Genomic DNA, 16,604 nt, shown 5'->3' with positions numbered 1-16,604 from the left:
AATTGTTTGTTACAAATGTTCGTATTTTAATATTAAAAAATGTTTTTGCCCAAAACATATGTGCACTATGTGTCAGTAAAAATACTATGCAAATATTGCTGTCCTTGAATACTGAGTAAACACTGACAAAGCACTGATTGTATCTCTTGTACTTTATCAACGCAGTATCTAAAAACTTTGCACCGTAGTGGTTAAAATCTCATTCTAATAAGAGTTAAAAGCGCATTCGGTTATTAGGTTTACAGGGTTATTGAATTATGGTTAACGGTTGGTAGAATTTTTTTTAAACATTATCTGCCAATTACATCTGCCACCCTTCTCCAAATCTGTGCCCCTACCTGGCCCCCCCAACAAAAATTTTCTAGACACGCCACTGGCTACTGAACCACAAATGTCCACTCAATAAAAAAGGAGACCAGATTTACAAGACTTACTTTGAAGGTCTCGGCTATGAGGGAGTCCAGACAAGGCCAGTCAGTCCTCGCATTAATCAGCACTGAGCCAAGGTAGTACTCCTGCTGCTGTTTGTCCTACAGAGAAGAAACAGACGCTTAATTTCCAGAGTGTCCAGTTAAAGCTCTTGACATTATCGGACATTGTGAGTAATAAAAGTGTTCCACGTCTACCTCTGTTTGGTCTCCGATACGGACCAGCAGACGTGCACACACTTCTTCACGCTGAGAAGACACGCTCAGCGTGTCACCTTGAGACGCTTCTGCAAGAGAGGAGGAAATGAGGAGGAGATGCACGCTGCACTTCTTTATGAGGTAAACATTGTTTTAAGGCTTTGTTAGTCTCTGACCTGGATCTTTACAATCATTCAGACTAAGGCTGAAGGATTTGGTGAGGGACATGCTCATTGGCTGCCTCAGAGAGGGCCCCAGGAGGGACGCCAGGCCTGAAGGCTGGGATGTGGAGGAGGTGGGGCCAGAGGCAGGGAGGTGATGCTGGGTTCCTGTTTTTAAATTGACATTTTCTGCCTTCAGGTTCTCCACCGTCGACTGAAACATGAGCATAAAGCTTTAAATTGTAATAACAGCTTTGCAGGTAACTGAACAAAGACACGTGCAGTAGGCAAAACAAACCTGCATGTTTTTCATGGCTTCTCGGAGCTGCTCAAGCTGATGTGCAGAGTCTAAGGCTTCAAGTCGAATATCTGTCAGTTCCCTCTCTTTCACCCAGAGCTCTGAGCGCAACTCTGATACGGCGCTTTCCTCGCCGTCTCCCTCTTCTGTACTTTCCATGATCCTGGAAAAAGCCAAGGAGCCCTTATAAGAAATTTTCATAGACGAAAACTGCACTGCTGAGCTGTGCGGTGGAGTAGGTGTTGTGTACTCACACAGAGGAGGTGGCTGAAGCTGAGGTTTTCAGGGAAGGCAGCATGCCGTCTCCTCCTTCTCCCCCTTCATGAGGCATCTTGGGAGAGTTAGGAGCTGAGGAGTCGGGGGTGGCAATTTCCTCAATGTCAGAGTATGTTTTGGAGCCTTTCTTAATGCTGAATGCTTTGTTGAAGGAGCTCCTCAGCTACATAGAAACAGAAGAGATAAACCGATATAAAACAGTCAAACGATGACTTCACATGACTGCATTCATAACTGGAAAGAAAAAAAAGAGGGAATAGTTAGAACTGTTAATGTGACACATGCTAAGTACAAAGAGTATAAAAAATAAAGGAATAGTTTGTCATTTTTCACTGCAGATAAAAGCCAAAACCCCCAATCTGTCAAGTATAGTTTCATTTTATATAGAATGAATAAACGAGATATCATCATGTGCATTTGTAAATCTCACAGAGCAGAATATTTGTACCTTTGTTTTAAACCAAGCAGCTGGTGTTAATCAAAAACAAAGAGCCTTCCCCAAAATGACAAACTACTGCTTTGAACTTTCAGTCGTTTTCTGCACTGAGTCCAAGCTCCAATCCGTTTTCTGCACTTAGATTTAGCAGCTGGTTTAGTGAGGGTTACATGGTAAAAGAAAAAGTCATGTATTCTCTTACACAGGGACAAAATACAGGATAAAGTATGATGTAGCAGGGGAGAAACATAACTGAAAGATGCGTTAAATAAACTCGATTAAGCCTGAGCGCTTCGCTTCTTACGGAACATCATTTCTGCTGCCAGCCGCTCTAACCGAATTACGGCCATCTATTCAAATTAAATGGTCACATGAGGCAGCCAATCAGCGGTGTGGGAGGCCAATCAGCAGAGATGGAGGGTACTCGAGGACTGTGCTGCACTTTTATATGGTCCATCATGCTGTATGACAGGAAATTAATAGAGGTTTTATAGAAACACAGTGACTGAACTCACCTCGAAGACCTAAAAGAGCAGAATAGCACAACACAAAGGAGGGAAAGACTGGTCATATTTCATCCACGCTGCTTTGTCATTTTCATTAAGGAGAACAGACACAGACCATGCAGTGAGAATAACATAAAGCCTCGCAAACAGCTCTTACCCAGCTCTTTTTCTTCTTCTTCTTAGCATCTTGGTCCTTCAAGCTGCCCACGCTGGACATGCTGGTCAAACTGTTCAGACTGGAGATGCTCTCACAGGAGTTCTGACGTCTGATACACAGATCTGGAAAAAAATAAAGAGAGAAAATATTGAATAAAAGTGCTGTGGAGTGAGCGAGAGATAAAAGGATAACCTGAATAGTTTACAGACCTTTGCTGTTATCTGGGTTGTTTAAGGCTCCGTGTATGACAGCCTGGGCTTCTTCATTCCTGGTCTTCAGAGCATCAATGGTCTCCCGGAGCTCCATCAGCTCAGAGTCCTGCACAAACATTAAATAAATGGTTTGAGCAACACTTGTTTGTATCTGCTTTGAAAATCGAGCCGAGTGATAGCTTGTACTCGTCTAGTTATCATCCAAAAAATGCTGCATTTTCATTTTACTGTTTTTTATAACTGGGGATTTTGTGCTGTAATAAATGAAAAAGGTTTTTATTTAAAAGTCATGAATACTTTCATTAAATAACTGAATATGTTATTTATGTAGTGGGAGTGAGCTTTTAGTAATGCACTTCAACTCAAACCAATGCAAAGTGAAAAGTTCAAAAAGACAAGAACAACAGTGCCGCTCATTGTCTGCTAAAATCGATGCCACTCCACTCTAAATAGAGCCGCCCGGCCCATCTCCTCAAGGTTAAAGAGTCTGTGCTTTGGGCTGAACTGCACAGGTCAGTGCACTGGCACAAACAACAAAGACCTTTCCTGGAGTGGTCTAGACAGGGCTTTCAGAGGGAGCAGCAAGGCATGAAGCACTGAGAAAGACTCTGCACACGCATGCTCACACTAAACAGCTCAGGCACCGATCGATTCTTTTACACCAAAACACACAAAGGCAGAAGAATGCAGGAATGCGATGTTTACTTTAGGTGCACATGCAAACTGTTTGAGTCTTTCTTATCATTCAGCCTTTAGAGATTTTTAACACACTGATCCTCCTCCTTTCACACCGAGCCACCCTGCAGGACTGCAGCCAGGGGCCTCTAACCTAGATTCAGCTCCCACTGCAGGATTCGATCAAAGTCACCTCCGTATTAGCTCTTAGCCGAGTGCTCATGAGAAATTTGCGGTGGTGAAACGCAGCTGGAGCTCAGGTTTTTGTTTGTTTGTGCTTGAAAGCGGGGCTGGGATGTTACCTTCTGTTCGTGGCTTAGCGACAGGCTCTGCAGCCGCGCTGTCATCAGTGCCAAACTTTGCTCAAAGGCGGCCACCAGGTTTGCCTGTTTAGAAAAGACGAGAGACAAAAACAACAATTTAGATTAAAGTCAATTTTTCTCTATATCAGGACATCAACGTGTAGATGAACTGGTATTTATTTATTGGCCGATTCGACAGAGCATCGTTTAAAGCAGACATTACGCATAGAGGGACAGATTGAATGGATTTTGTCTGACCCTTTATCCCTGCATAAGAAGTGCTAAAAGGCTGAATGAGGCACAAAGGCTGAACAGGATGTCGTCTGTGCAAAATCCCCCTCCTCCCTAATCTCCTCACACACACCCAGTTTAGCCCAGAGGAGGGAGAGAAAATTACTTTCTATTCTCCTTTACAGAATGTATTAACACAGTAAAATAATGGATTCAGCCCAGTCATTAATCCAGCACATAATCATGCTGTGTGTTCTGCACATTCACTGCCCTCACATGAGAAGGTCAAACAATGTGAAAAAAAGGGGGGGGGGGGGTGCACACGCACTGATTGATGTCTCCTGCATGAAGCGGTGCATAATTCCTGCATTTTATTGCCGCAATCAGACGCATTGAAAATGCTGACTGGATAGTTATATTGAAACAAGGGAGGAGGAGGAGCGAGGCACATGTGTACGTGTGCGTAGTGAAGCTAAGTGGCTTTTTAGAGGGGAAGATTAGCATTACTTAGACTCAGCAAAGATAAGAAACATCCTGAAAGTGCAGAGAGATGATCTATGACCGACATGACACAGGTTCTCTCTCTGTTCGCTTTTCTATAAAGGGTCAATTACTTGAGTAGTGTGATATGCAAAAAGGAAGTCTCGCAATAAAAAAAAAAAAAGCTTAACATGCTTTGTGCAAAGCAGCATCGACAGAAAGTGCATACGTTTGACGTGAGCTGTGTCGTTAAGTTAGAAACCTTCTCCTGCGATGACTCCAGCTCTCTTCTCAGCTTGCGGATTTGCTGTGAATAAAAGCAGGAATGTTCCAATTATAAGACGGCCGAGGCCACTAAACCGGACATTATGCAAGTGAGTGGATGGTGCAGATGACGACTGACAGGCTTGTTCTCCCACAGACAACAAGGATGAGAGTGGATGGGAAAGGGGGAAAAAACCAGCTGAGTAGAAAGAGCTGGGCAGAAAACACTTACCTCTCCCTGGATCCTTTCCTCAGCCTTGGACAGCATAGGGGATAAGAGTAAAGATGTTAGCAAAGACACAGACGAGAGGAGTGGGGCCTAATAAGGTACAGGCTGCAGTTTCAAGTGTTTAAAGCGTGAAATAAGAGGAAAGCGTCATTGCACCAACATACATCCACACATACAGCATACGCTGAGCTGTAGCTACCTGAGTCTGCATGCTGCCCAAACTCACCGAAGAGTAGCTTGATGAGTTGGAGGCCAAGGAGAGTACAGAGCCATGAACTGAGCATAAATAAGAGTAACACACACACAAAGAAAAACAAATCCATTAGAGTTGAGATGAAGTCAAACAGATCCTACTTATCAGATGACAAAAACGTTCAGAAAAAATCACCATCTTCATTCGACTCCCTGTCCCTGAAGGATCCGGAGCGAACCATTCCCATGCTGCGGGGACGTTCAGCCAGTGACACCGTGCTGCCCAGAGGCGATGCCCCGTACAGCTCCATAGAGGCATCGTGTGTCGGGATGCTGTTGGATCGAGTCATCCTCGGCGGGCCGCCCACCGGGCTCGGCACTGTTATAAGAAATAGAGTTACCAATGCTCTGCAATACACATCAAACAAATGTATGCGTGTCAGCATTTATCATTTGCCATCATAGTGTGTGTGCTTGTGTATCTACGCACCCATGCTGGTCTTTGAGGTTCGGGGCAGGGAGGTGGGTGACGACAGCAGTGGAAGAGCGAGCGAGTCGGTCATACTGAGAATAGTATGAGAGTGCCTCCTCTCTCCTTTCTCCTTCCCATCCTCCTCGATCTGGGAGGCACTGCTGAAACTACAGTTTAATGGACCAAGTCAGTGTTGGCAGTGGTAAAAGTCAGCTGAATATCTCGACGACCAAAACACACAAAATGCTCCTGGCAGGGCTCATTGAGAGGGAAATGAGCAGCAGGAATGATGTTTCATAGAGCTGTGGGCAAGATCCACATAATCTGCCACACAAAGGGCATCTTATCAATCAATCTCTGTGTTTGTGCGTGCAATTTGAACAAAAAACACACATTTAAAGTTTGTGTGTGGAACTACTTACCTTAAACCTTTCTTTGGCAGCGTGTTTCTGTCTCTCTGAGAGCTGTGGAGATTAAACAGTGTCATTAATTAATCACTAGTGCAGGGAGTTATTAGAGTCTCAAGCACAGACAGCAGGCACAAAGAAACGCAGTAAGACTGGAAGATGGGCAGCGTCAGCTAGTAATTATGACTTCAGTCAGTAGGGCTAGTACAACACTGATAACAGCCCTGCAGTAATAACAGCCCAGCAAGCCTCAGCATATCTCTCTCTGCTTTAGTGTGTGTCTGTGTGTGTGCACTGTTTGCTTTATTTGTTGGCTGAGTTTAAGAAAAACACATTTTTATCCTTCTCATTAAGAAAGGGGACAAATTATCAGGCAGACTTTAGGGCTCTAAATTTGTCATATTCAACATCGCATTCAGAACGATTCGTTTTAGAGCTAATGTTGTGTTGTTCTCATATCCACACAGGGCTCCTGCAGAGAGGGCTAGTTAAAAACTCATCATCACCATCAGCACTCATCATCCAGGATGATTAAGCAAGCATTGCTAAATATTTTCAATATTTTTAAGGATCTCCTCGTCATGTTGTTCTTGGTTTTTATAAATGCCCGTTGTCTGTATGACATCTACCTGGTTGCTCGATTCTGGGGGGAAACTGCAGATTATCAAAGCTCTTCCCTTCTGCTTTCCTGAGCAGTGAATAAAGTTGGTGCACTTCCTCAACTGACCAAAAGGTGGAGCTACTCGGTTGCCCTCTATTTAAACCCTGGGATAGACTCGGCTGAATATGCAGTGTGTGCAGCATTATGGATCGTATTTGAGTAGAACTGAACTGACCTGTCTGTGGGAGTCAGTGAGACTTTACTTCCGGGTGTCCAGCTAGAGGGCTGGCCGCTGTCATCGTGTCTATCTTTGACTCGGGACTCTAAGGTGGTGTAGCCTCTCGTCAAATTCTCCCCCCCTTTATACTCCTCTCTCTCCTGGGGCTCTGGGGCCAGGCTCATCTGAAGTGGCAGAGACTCCAAGCTACGATGCAGCCCAGACATCCGAGGGTAGAGCAGGGGAGAGGTTCTCCCTTCATTGCTTTCTACCCCGAGGGAAGTGACCTGCCTGGGACCCAAACCTATGCCAGAACTGGAAAAGCAGGCTGAAGAGTTCACATTTAGTACAGGGGCAGGGCTGGGGGTCAGGCAAGAACTAGTGGAGTTGCCTGCTGAACCAGAGAGGTCTTGAAGCTTAGAGTAAGGAGGAATCTTAGGAGGCAAAGTGTCCCGAACCTCAGTGTCCAGGCTGTTTGAGTTCAGCTTGTCAAGCTGAGCCATCGATGGAGGCTTTGCCAGGCTACGCACTCCAGACAACCTGAAGACAGAGAAAGACAATGTTGAAGCAAGTGTGTATTTTAGATGTGATCGTCTGTTTATGTGGAAATGGAAGCTAATGAGTTTTGATACCTGTGTGTGCTGGGAGATGGGAGATCCATGCCCTTGCTGCTGCTGGGGGGCCTCAGCCCTTGTACTTTCCCTCCGTTCTCTGATGGGGTCTGAGCAGGACTTCCCTTCATTGACCCTCCCCCACACTCAGAGTCAGAAACCACAGCTTTAGCTTTGGCTCTCTCCTTCTCCTTCTCTCTGTCTGTTTGATTGACAGGACTGGGGATGCCACGTCCTCCTGGTTTACTCAGTCCTGTTCCAGAACCGTGTCCAGAGCCCGGCTCTTTGAGCCTTGAGCCCTGTGATGCTGCGACGGAGGGTTTGATGAGTCCAGAGCCGGTGTCCATGGTGGTGCTCACCGGGCGAGCTGAGCTCGGCCGTGTTAAAGTCAGGGTGCTCGTTTTTGCGGGGCGGGGCAGAGAGCGGTACTGCAGAGACGTTCTGGCATTTGGAGACAGGAAACCACTCTGATCGCTGCTCGAAACATCGAGACTTGTCTTTCGTCCTCCACCACCAGCACCTGGCTTCACAGGGATACCTGACGTTTTGGGAATTTTCCCTACAGTTGCAGAACCGCTGGGTATGCCGCTGCTAACTGCACTTGTTACACTGGGCGGACTTGAGTTGTTTGTGCTATTACTGGTAGCTGCTGCTGGTTTCTTGAAGCCAAAGTTTCCACCAGTGGAGGGCCTGACCAGGCCGGATGGAGGTTTACGCTGCTCAGCAGCTCCGGTGCCATTTCGATGGTCTTTACCAGCATCAGAGGAGGAGCGCTGAAGACTTGAAGTCTTCACTGCTAAACGGGACTTATCCATGGGCTTCCCATCAGACTTCACGGTACCTAAAGCAGAAAAGAAAAAACCCTGATGAGCAGCTTGAACAGAGTTAAGTAGTGTGAAATGATGACTGAAACTAAGCACGCCACATTAGGAGACAATATCTTATCTACACACCTACGATGTCTGACTGTCAGCTGATAAAAATAAATCCCTGTCTGAGCAAGGAGACAGTTTGTAGACCAGACTCACAGCCAGCTTAACCCTCACATGTGCTGTTATCAGGCAGTTACTCCTCTTTTCCATCCTGATGAACTGAAAAAGTTTCCTTCTTCCAGCAAGTTTTTTAAGCTTTCCAGTCAGTGAACAGTGACGTCACAGCTGTAGAGTGGCAAAATGAACACGTGCAGCATGGTTGTTCACGTTCATGAAGCATGTCTGCAGGCACTAAACTGCATCAAACAGCCAACACGACTGAATTTCCCCCATGTTGGAGGCTCACTGGGGAAAGGTGAGGCAACTTAGTGAAACAGGGTCCCCCATTTGAACACGTCCCAGTTGGCAAATTAAACGGACTTGTTTGGAAGTTATTAAGAGAATAAAAGTCTATTACACATGTGCACTGCATGCACCACCCACACAAGTCCGCACTACCAACACTCTCTTAATGTGCATCTGATGGGAGTAGTTATGTGAGGTTTATATACAAGGCATTAACAGAGTCAAAGAACCGCTGTTGAATGAGACCTACCGGCATGCTGCCTGGGGACATCTGGAGACACTTAAGAGTATTTATAAACCCGCAAAAGACAGACACACACACACACACACACACACTTGCAGTTCTTAGTGATTGGATCTCGCAGAAAGCACTGGGTTATTTCATATAAGTGAAAATTGGGTTTACATGTCAAATCAAAAGCTCAATCCTTTGTGTCACCGCATCGTAGCCTGTTCCATGAACACTGGGCTGAAGAAACACACACTGTTGGCATTGAGACACACCGACAAAACTCAGGCAATTGTATTAATTGTGACACAAATGAAGCCTGATTTACCGACACGGGCTTGTAGAGACAGTGAAGCTCACGGCTTCACACGGTAAGCGCGTAGGAGAGGTGATGAATCACTGCGTTTCTCAGCACAAGAGGCCAACATGTCTGAAGATATGGAGATGTGAGCACAACGCTCAAATTCAGAGCGACTGGCAGACAGAGAAACCTTTTTCAATAAATCATCAAAAACTGGCTTCTCTGGCTCTTAAAGGAAAGTGGCTCACGTGTAAATGCTCCTTCTTCTGCTGAATGCCACTTTGGTAAAGGGGAAAGATTGTATCTATGCTGCGCTCGCTACGTATGGAAACCCACCCTAATACTCTTATTTGTCAATAATACCAGTCTCCCGGGACTCACCACTTTTTTTTGCAAGACTTGAAAAATCTGCTGAAATCATCTCTCATCAGTCATAACACCGAGACCATGTGTGGCCACGTATATGTTGTTGTTAAGATACAGTATCAGTAGTTATTTGTGTGTGCGTAAGAGGCTGGCGAACGTTAGCTGTAGTTTGTCTCCTGTGACAGAGGGAAAAAGACATACAACCTGTCCACAGCTCAGCGATAACATAATGACGAACACTTGAAAATATGCAGTGTGCTCAGACTTTAAAAAAAAATCATTTTGCTTACTGTGAGATCCTGGTACACCATAACTCACAAGGACAACAGAGAAGATGCCCTTTGTGAGCGAACCGAGGCTCCAGGGCTCCACTAATAAAGTCTTCATTTCTATATCAGTCATGCGGAGACAATTCACAACTTCATCTGTGAGCACTTCACAGTTTCAACGCACCGTCTTATTTTTAGAGATGACACAGTAAAGGAGATGTTTACTTTCTGAGAAGTAGCTCCTGCAAAAGTGCAATATGAGAGAACGGGAGCGAACAGAGCACATGTGATATGACGTCAGTTTTATGGATAACACGGGTAGGTCACTGACAAATTAGACCCTCTCTGAACTATTTGCTTACAACTGTCTCATACAAATAATCAGCAGCTGAAATGACACTTAAAATGATCTTTAGCTGCTGTTTTATCTTCTGCACTTACTAAAAGTATGGTCTGTGCTGTACACAGACACATGGAGGAGACAGAGATAGTATGGAAGTGCATCACACTGCTCATCCCAACATGCTGTCGCTTCTTCAGAGTCACACACTCTGCGTCTCCTACAATTCCACAAAAATGCAGACGCATAACAAACGGGGCGCACACACCGTGACGCACAGCACCCTCCTAGCCTCAGCAATAGACTGCGCTCTGTGAAACTCTAAGAATGACTGCTTCTCATGTGACTAAACCCCGGAGCTTCTCCGCACACCGACAAGCAACAACAAACTTTTTTTTTCCAAATCTGTTTTTGTTCGACTTCACCGCCTGATTTATTACAGCCTCACACTCGGTGGCGCATCGAGCAGATAGCAGATTCATACTGCTGACATCGATAACAATAACAGCCTGGCACAAAGATCACAGGCGAGTTCAACACATCTGTCATTTCAACAGCTGGCAGTGCAAACGCACCACCGTTCCACAGAAACAGGACTGTTTACACAGACCCCTGGCTATCTGGACTGGCACATAACACCGCAACTAATATCCTGCTGTTTCGGTTGTCTATATGTGTGCAAGTCTGTGCGTGTGCATGCGTGTGCATACATAAACAACACACAGATGGTGTGCCCAAAAGGCAGCTGCACAATCCCTACCATTGTGCTCTTTCTGTGCGAGTGTGTGTTAAGTGTGATGGGTGACAGTCTTTAAGGCTGGCACAATCTCAGTCATGGCTGCACTCACAGCACACATTATTAGAAGCACACGCGCTCTTATAAAGGCCCTTATTTTAGCACTATAAATTATCTCTGTTCAACACAAAAATAACGCTTGGCTAGGAAGAAGCTATAGGAAGAAAAACACTGCTGGTCAGTGTGTGGTGTGTGTGTTAGTCACTGGCTGGCAGGCAGCAAGGGTGTGGGTGGTGATGGGTGTTTGATACATGGCACCACTTTCTAAAGGCCCGGAGGGTGGGCTGCAGCTGTGGATGAAAGTGTGTGACAGAAACAGAGTGTGTCTGTGACTGTGTGAGTGAGAGAGAGAAAGGACTATTTAAAGACAGCCTGAGAGACGTGTCAGGTTAAGAAACATTTCAAGTAAAACTATATGTTCTAGACTTTTCACACACTGTATTTGTGTTTTGCCACTCACCTGCCACTTTCAGCCCAGTTTGAGAGGTGTGTGTGATTGGGGAAGTGACTCCCACAGGTGGGTTTCTTCCTTTCTTCAACACATTTCCTTGACCCAGGGTTTGAGGTTTTCTCAGCTCACCCTTCCCACCTTCCGGCCCCTCCCCTTGCGGCCGGGTTTTCTTCCATTTATTAGCGGATTCGGACTTGAGGCTTCCTGTATCGTAGATGCTGCTGCCCTGGCTCTTGCGGCTGGGTTTGTTATCATCGGAGTCCCAGGACAGGCCGCTCTCCACTAGAGATCTCTTCTCTGCATCTGTACGCATCTAGAGTAGAGAAGAGACAGACACATGCTTTGAGACACTGCGTCAAAAAAAGTCTGGATAGCCAGCACGTGCAGTCTGACCAACAGAACACGTACACAGCAATTACTTTCCCTATCTAGCAGGTTTGAGTCATTTGCGCTGCCAATTTTACGCTTCTGAGGCTCATCTATGAGCGTTTTGATCGTCTGAAAGCTGGTTTGGAAAAGAAATATATATAAAAAACCCACATTTGCGTCATGTCACACTTTTAAATATGAAAAAAATAAGAGACAACAACATGGTTTTAAATGTAAAGACAGTAAAATGAAAAAATAGATCCCACAAAATAGAGTAAAGATGCCTCACAAGCTAAATCTATTCAGAAAACTGCACATGGATAATTGGCCCAATGCATGGCCTGTCGTGCTTTTTACATGTAACTGTCATGTTTCTGGTCTTCAGATATGTACCACGGCCCTGCAGCTTTCTAGCAGTCAGACTGGATATTAAACTCACACGGTTCTCTACCCTAAAGCCTGTGTAGTGTCCATTTGAGCCTATGTGTAAAGAACTGATGATAGAAAAATCTGCTGTGTGTGGAATCATATCAAGCTACACTTTCACATTTTAACTATTATATGCATTTTGGCAGTTGTTACATGTTTTTAGGTAGTTTTGGTGGACAATGTAACACATAACACACGCCTGGAGGCAACTGTTGTTATGATTTGGTGCTGTGTAATAAATATGAATAAAACTGAAGAGTAAGTTAAACATTAAACCCAAGTTGACACCAGTTTTAAAGAACCTTACTCCTTTACCTAGTCCTTCAGACTAAACCTCCTCTTGCAACTACTGTGAAAAATAGGCTTGGTACACTGGAGTGAAGGACCTCTTAGAAGGTGCATTACTGGTTGCAAAAAGGAGAAATGTGACGTTCAGACAGATCCACACACTTCGCCTCATCTTAAAGCCCTTTGAGCAGACAGTGCACAACTCCGTCAACCCAACGACATATGGATGTCTCGTCTCCTCCGTCTAAATCCTATTGTAAGCTCTGTTTAAAAACTTCAAAAGGAGAAGTGGACTGAGACGGCTGGAACAGAAACTGCTAAAAACAAAAACCCCAAAACATATCTACACAAAGAAAGTAGACAACACTGCGTAACTATGAGAATGTCAAATGTCAAACTAAAGGACACGTGGAAATCAGGCCGTTGTAAAACCAAGGTCTATTGTGTGTGAAGGTTTATGACAACAGCACTTTTTACAGATTATTCTCCCGCTGCAGGAGGTCGCCAGTTGCACAACGGATTAGAAAGTGTGTTTCTGTGAGAGAGAGTGTGTTTGGGACATTGCACCTGATTCTCATGAGGACTCATGCTGAATTCCATTTTTTATTAAAACCAATAGACCCCATGGGCAGGTTTGCATGACACGAGGAGGAGCTCGGCCTGACTGTGTGTTGTATACACACACGTGTGTATCCTGTTTGAAAGACCTCGCTGATAAAACACTGTCATTTCCTCACACACATTCCTTGTTTATTGAAAGATGGGGTAGTGCGGGTGAGATACACATCTGGTCAGATAGCTGTGACCAAATGATTAACAGACAAACAGGCAGACAGTGAGGCAGACAGGAGCATGCACAAATACACAAAGGCATGAGGAAAAACTGCATTAACTTGAGGTCTTGTTCCAGGTTTTTCTACTACCTACATATAATACAGCCTAACTCTGCACAGTCTCTCTTTGTGCCCCCTTTCCTAGATTATCTTTCTCTACCGCCCCCATGCCTCTGCTCAGGATGTTATACAATATGTAGGAGGGAGATGAGGGATGGATTTGCCTTTGTCTTTAAGGAAATTAAAAACAACAGCAACAAACAAGGACAGGATGCAGTGATGGAGAGGAGACAGGGAGACAGAGAAATGGGACACAAAGACCAAGAGAAACGCATCAGCTGAGAATGCAGAGAAGGCACGGAGCATGTGCATTATACAATGTGGGGTGCATGACGATGGGTGATGGCTGGTTGCCATGGTAATGATGCCATGGGGTGTAATGGTTGCTATGACTCTTGCAATTAGGCGTGGAGGGAGGCGCCCCGGTTCTTCCGCCTCGCTGGCCCGGATGCAGGACTGCAGATGGCCCTGCTTGTATGTGTGTGTATGTGCAGATGGCTTCGCTTTAGACCTGTCCTACAGTATATGGGTAAAGACAAAGCCTCTGCTCTCAGCATCCCTGCACTTTGGTTGCTATGGTTACACTGATTCCCTCTGTCTCGCTCGCTGTCTCGCTCCCTCTAAAAACCCACCACTTCAGTCACATAAACCACACTGCGGAGGTGTGACCTAAATCAGACACTCGGGGACACACACACACACACACACACACACACACACACACACACACACACACACACACACAGAGTTGGAACCCATACAGCTACAGATGGATCTTGACGAACTCAGCCAGGCTGTAAACAGGATTTTAAGCAGAGGTCATTGGTCCCAAATGCTTCCATCACCGCAATAAATTCTAAGGACTGCAGCAAACATACAGCATATAAATGCATAGCGTGAACAACCACGATCACTCACAACAGTTACTTCTACCTCCAAGCTGAATATACCACTGAACTAAGCCACAACTACAGAATCGGCTCGATCCAGTGGATTTAAAATCGTAGCTAGCAATGAGCATCTTACTATTTTAGCTCATAATTTGAGTACAATACTTAAAAGATTTTTAGAATACCTAAAATTATTACAGATTAGTACACTAGCTAGTTGTTGGTTAGCCTAAAAGAAAGGACACATTTAATAGGTTGTCTTTTTCCACCCAAACTGAATTTGACACTCCTCCACTAGTTGAACATGTTCCTAATGTATCTGAAAAATTCAGCTTTTAACAAGTGAGCACTTCTTAAGCTCAAACATTTCTGAAAATATACACATCTTCATATATATGTAATGAAAAGAGAGACGCCACGGAGCAGTGCAGTGAGTTTGCGGCAAACTTTGATTGCTGCAGATGTGACAGATATTATGGGCGTGTGCAGAATAACTAATCAGGCTTTGTCTGTGATGCCAGGGTCCTGCTGCCTGCGTGTGTGTGTGTGTGTGTGTGTGTGTGTGTGTGTGTGTCCTCTGTACACTGACAAAGTGTGTGCATTCAATACCTTTGTGGATTAACAGCTTAATCAATACTACTGTAATCAGTGCACGCACTTCTTGTCCGTCTGTGTCAAACAGTTGCGCGTCTCTATTTTGTGTGTTTGTGTGTCACTCACCACAATGCTTGAGTTTCTGCGGGAGCCAATGGGAGTGGTAGGAAGAGAGTTGAGAGTGGGACTTGTGTTGAACTCTTCAGAGCTCAGGTTGTCTGAACCGTCACTCAGTCCACTGCTGATGGAGCTGCTCTCATCCCAACTAAAAGAGATCATGACAAGGAAAATATGTCAGCTAACATTAATGTGTAAAGTAATTCCCTTCTTAAATGCTTAAAATAAAAAGAGAAGAGGATCTGGATTTCCTAGCGTACAGCAACAGTAAACAAAAGTAATATAAAAACTGTTTTAAAGACAATATTTGCAGACACTTTGAAAATAGCTCCAGTAAAGGATTCAATAGTTTTTACATGAAATAACCGTATGAAGCCATATGTAATAAGAGAAAAATGAACCCTGTCTCTTCTAAATATATATAATAAACATCAATTTTGTAATGTTAAAACAGACGGGGTTTATTTCTACTGTCTTGCACTTTAAAATATGCGTCACTTTTCTTTTTTACCACAAGTTGTCCTGACATTTTTAGGTGACTTTCATTCTAAACGAGCACAGCTGCTGTGTCAGTTAAGAAGTGCTTGTGAACAGTGTGATAAAGGAGCCCATCATTTAAAGACACCATCATCTGTGATCAAAGGTGTGATCATTTCATCATCGTTACAAAAGCTTTTCTTTATTAAGTGCAAGTCTGTGACTGTGCTACAATAACTAGGTTAAACGCTGCGCTCCTATTTTTGTTTCACAAATGTGGGCTGGTCTCCTTCACCTGGTCAGCCAGAGTTTAAGTCCCCGAGGCATCAAGCCTCCACTTTTATCAAAGTGTCCTTGATCAAGATAGCAAACCATTCCAAGTCTGTGCGGTGGTTTACCGTCTGCCCCTGTAAGGCCAATCATGTATCACACATTCAACAGAAAGAAAGCAATCTGTGTCAGTTCACTGGTATCGCCTTGAATCCATTTATCGCATCAACTACCAAAGCTCCATCAGCTCGGTTACCACCTGAGGTTGGGCTCATTCAGCTCTGTGTCTCTTAATTTGTCTTTTGATTAAATGTTCAGAGCGACAGAAACCTTATTTAGAGCACCGTCTGCTCTAAATACCCAACTTTTGCACTGAAACATTTGGCCAACTGAAATCTGGAGCACTCGTCATCACATCATCTCAACCCACACACACAAAAATAGCACTGAAGAAGATGCATGCACCCACGAGTGCATACAGGACTGCATCAGAAATATGAAGTCCTGTCAGAAATCTACCTCGCTGTCTCTTTTCCCAGTGAAAAGCCTTCCTGTGTGACAGAGAGGTTGTGGGTGGTTCTTGCTTTATTTAGGTATAATAAAAAAAATCCACAAACATCCAACTTTAAAGTTATTTCAACTTCAGATAATGCTGACACTATGAGTTTCACGTACGTGAGATACAATTGAATCGGCAGCTTATAGATTCATGTGCTCGTATACATGAAATAGGCCATGTTTAGGAAGTATACGGGTTCGATTTTTCCTCTTATTAAGGTCAATAAGTAAGACTGATGTCATGTAATAACGTAAAACAAGTTAAGTGGGCAGTGATGGGCTAACAAGGACAGATATAACGGGGTGCAGGGGGTGGTGTAGGCAAAGGAAGCGGTAT

The 16,604-nt window shown here is 44.5% G+C and overlaps 1 protein-coding gene across 7 annotated transcripts in view; it reads right to left on the bottom strand.

The window, feature by feature from the left end:
• Positions 1-16,604, bottom strand: part of nav1a (neuron navigator 1a) — an 84,923-nt gene that overhangs the window by 8,766 nt on the left and 59,553 nt on the right. For 3 of the 7 annotated variants that reach the window (XM_085260796.1, XM_085260797.1, XM_085260802.1), the window contains 18 exons: positions 14,972-15,110; positions 11,392-11,695; positions 7,375-8,194; positions 6,761-7,282; positions 5,940-5,981; positions 5,536-5,684; positions 5,242-5,424; positions 5,053-5,129; positions 4,857-4,880; positions 4,590-4,667; positions 3,650-3,733; positions 2,670-2,778; positions 2,461-2,582; positions 1,340-1,524; positions 1,086-1,248; positions 803-1,001; positions 627-715; positions 435-530 (listed from right to left, as the gene is read on the bottom strand). In XM_085260796.1, the coding sequence (XP_085116922.1) occupies positions 435-530; positions 627-715; positions 803-1,001; positions 1,086-1,248; positions 1,340-1,524; positions 2,461-2,582; positions 2,670-2,778; positions 3,650-3,733; positions 4,590-4,667; positions 4,857-4,880; positions 5,053-5,129; positions 5,242-5,424; positions 5,536-5,684; positions 5,940-5,981; positions 6,761-7,282; positions 7,375-8,194; positions 11,392-11,695; positions 14,972-15,110 (3,385 nt within the window). The remainder of the gene's footprint in view (positions 1-434; positions 531-626; positions 716-802; positions 1,002-1,085; positions 1,249-1,339; positions 1,525-2,460; positions 2,583-2,669; positions 2,779-3,649; positions 3,734-4,589; positions 4,668-4,856; positions 4,881-5,052; positions 5,130-5,241; positions 5,425-5,535; positions 5,685-5,939; positions 5,982-6,760; positions 7,283-7,374; positions 8,195-11,391; positions 11,696-14,971; positions 15,111-16,604) is intronic. The other 4 variants (XM_085260799.1, XM_085260798.1, XM_085260800.1 and 1 more) reach the window with 4 other exon arrangements.

This window comes from Mchenga conophoros, linkage group LG20 (assembly GCF_057382185.1).
Source record: "Mchenga conophoros isolate Kocher_MC1m ecotype Shallow Benthic linkage group LG20, M_conophoros_male_GT1.1, whole genome shotgun sequence".
Taxonomy (NCBI): domain Eukaryota; kingdom Metazoa; phylum Chordata; class Actinopteri; order Cichliformes; family Cichlidae; genus Mchenga; species Mchenga conophoros.
The sequence above is the reverse complement of the archived record's forward strand: the minus strand, read 5'-3'. Positions and strand labels throughout refer to the sequence as shown.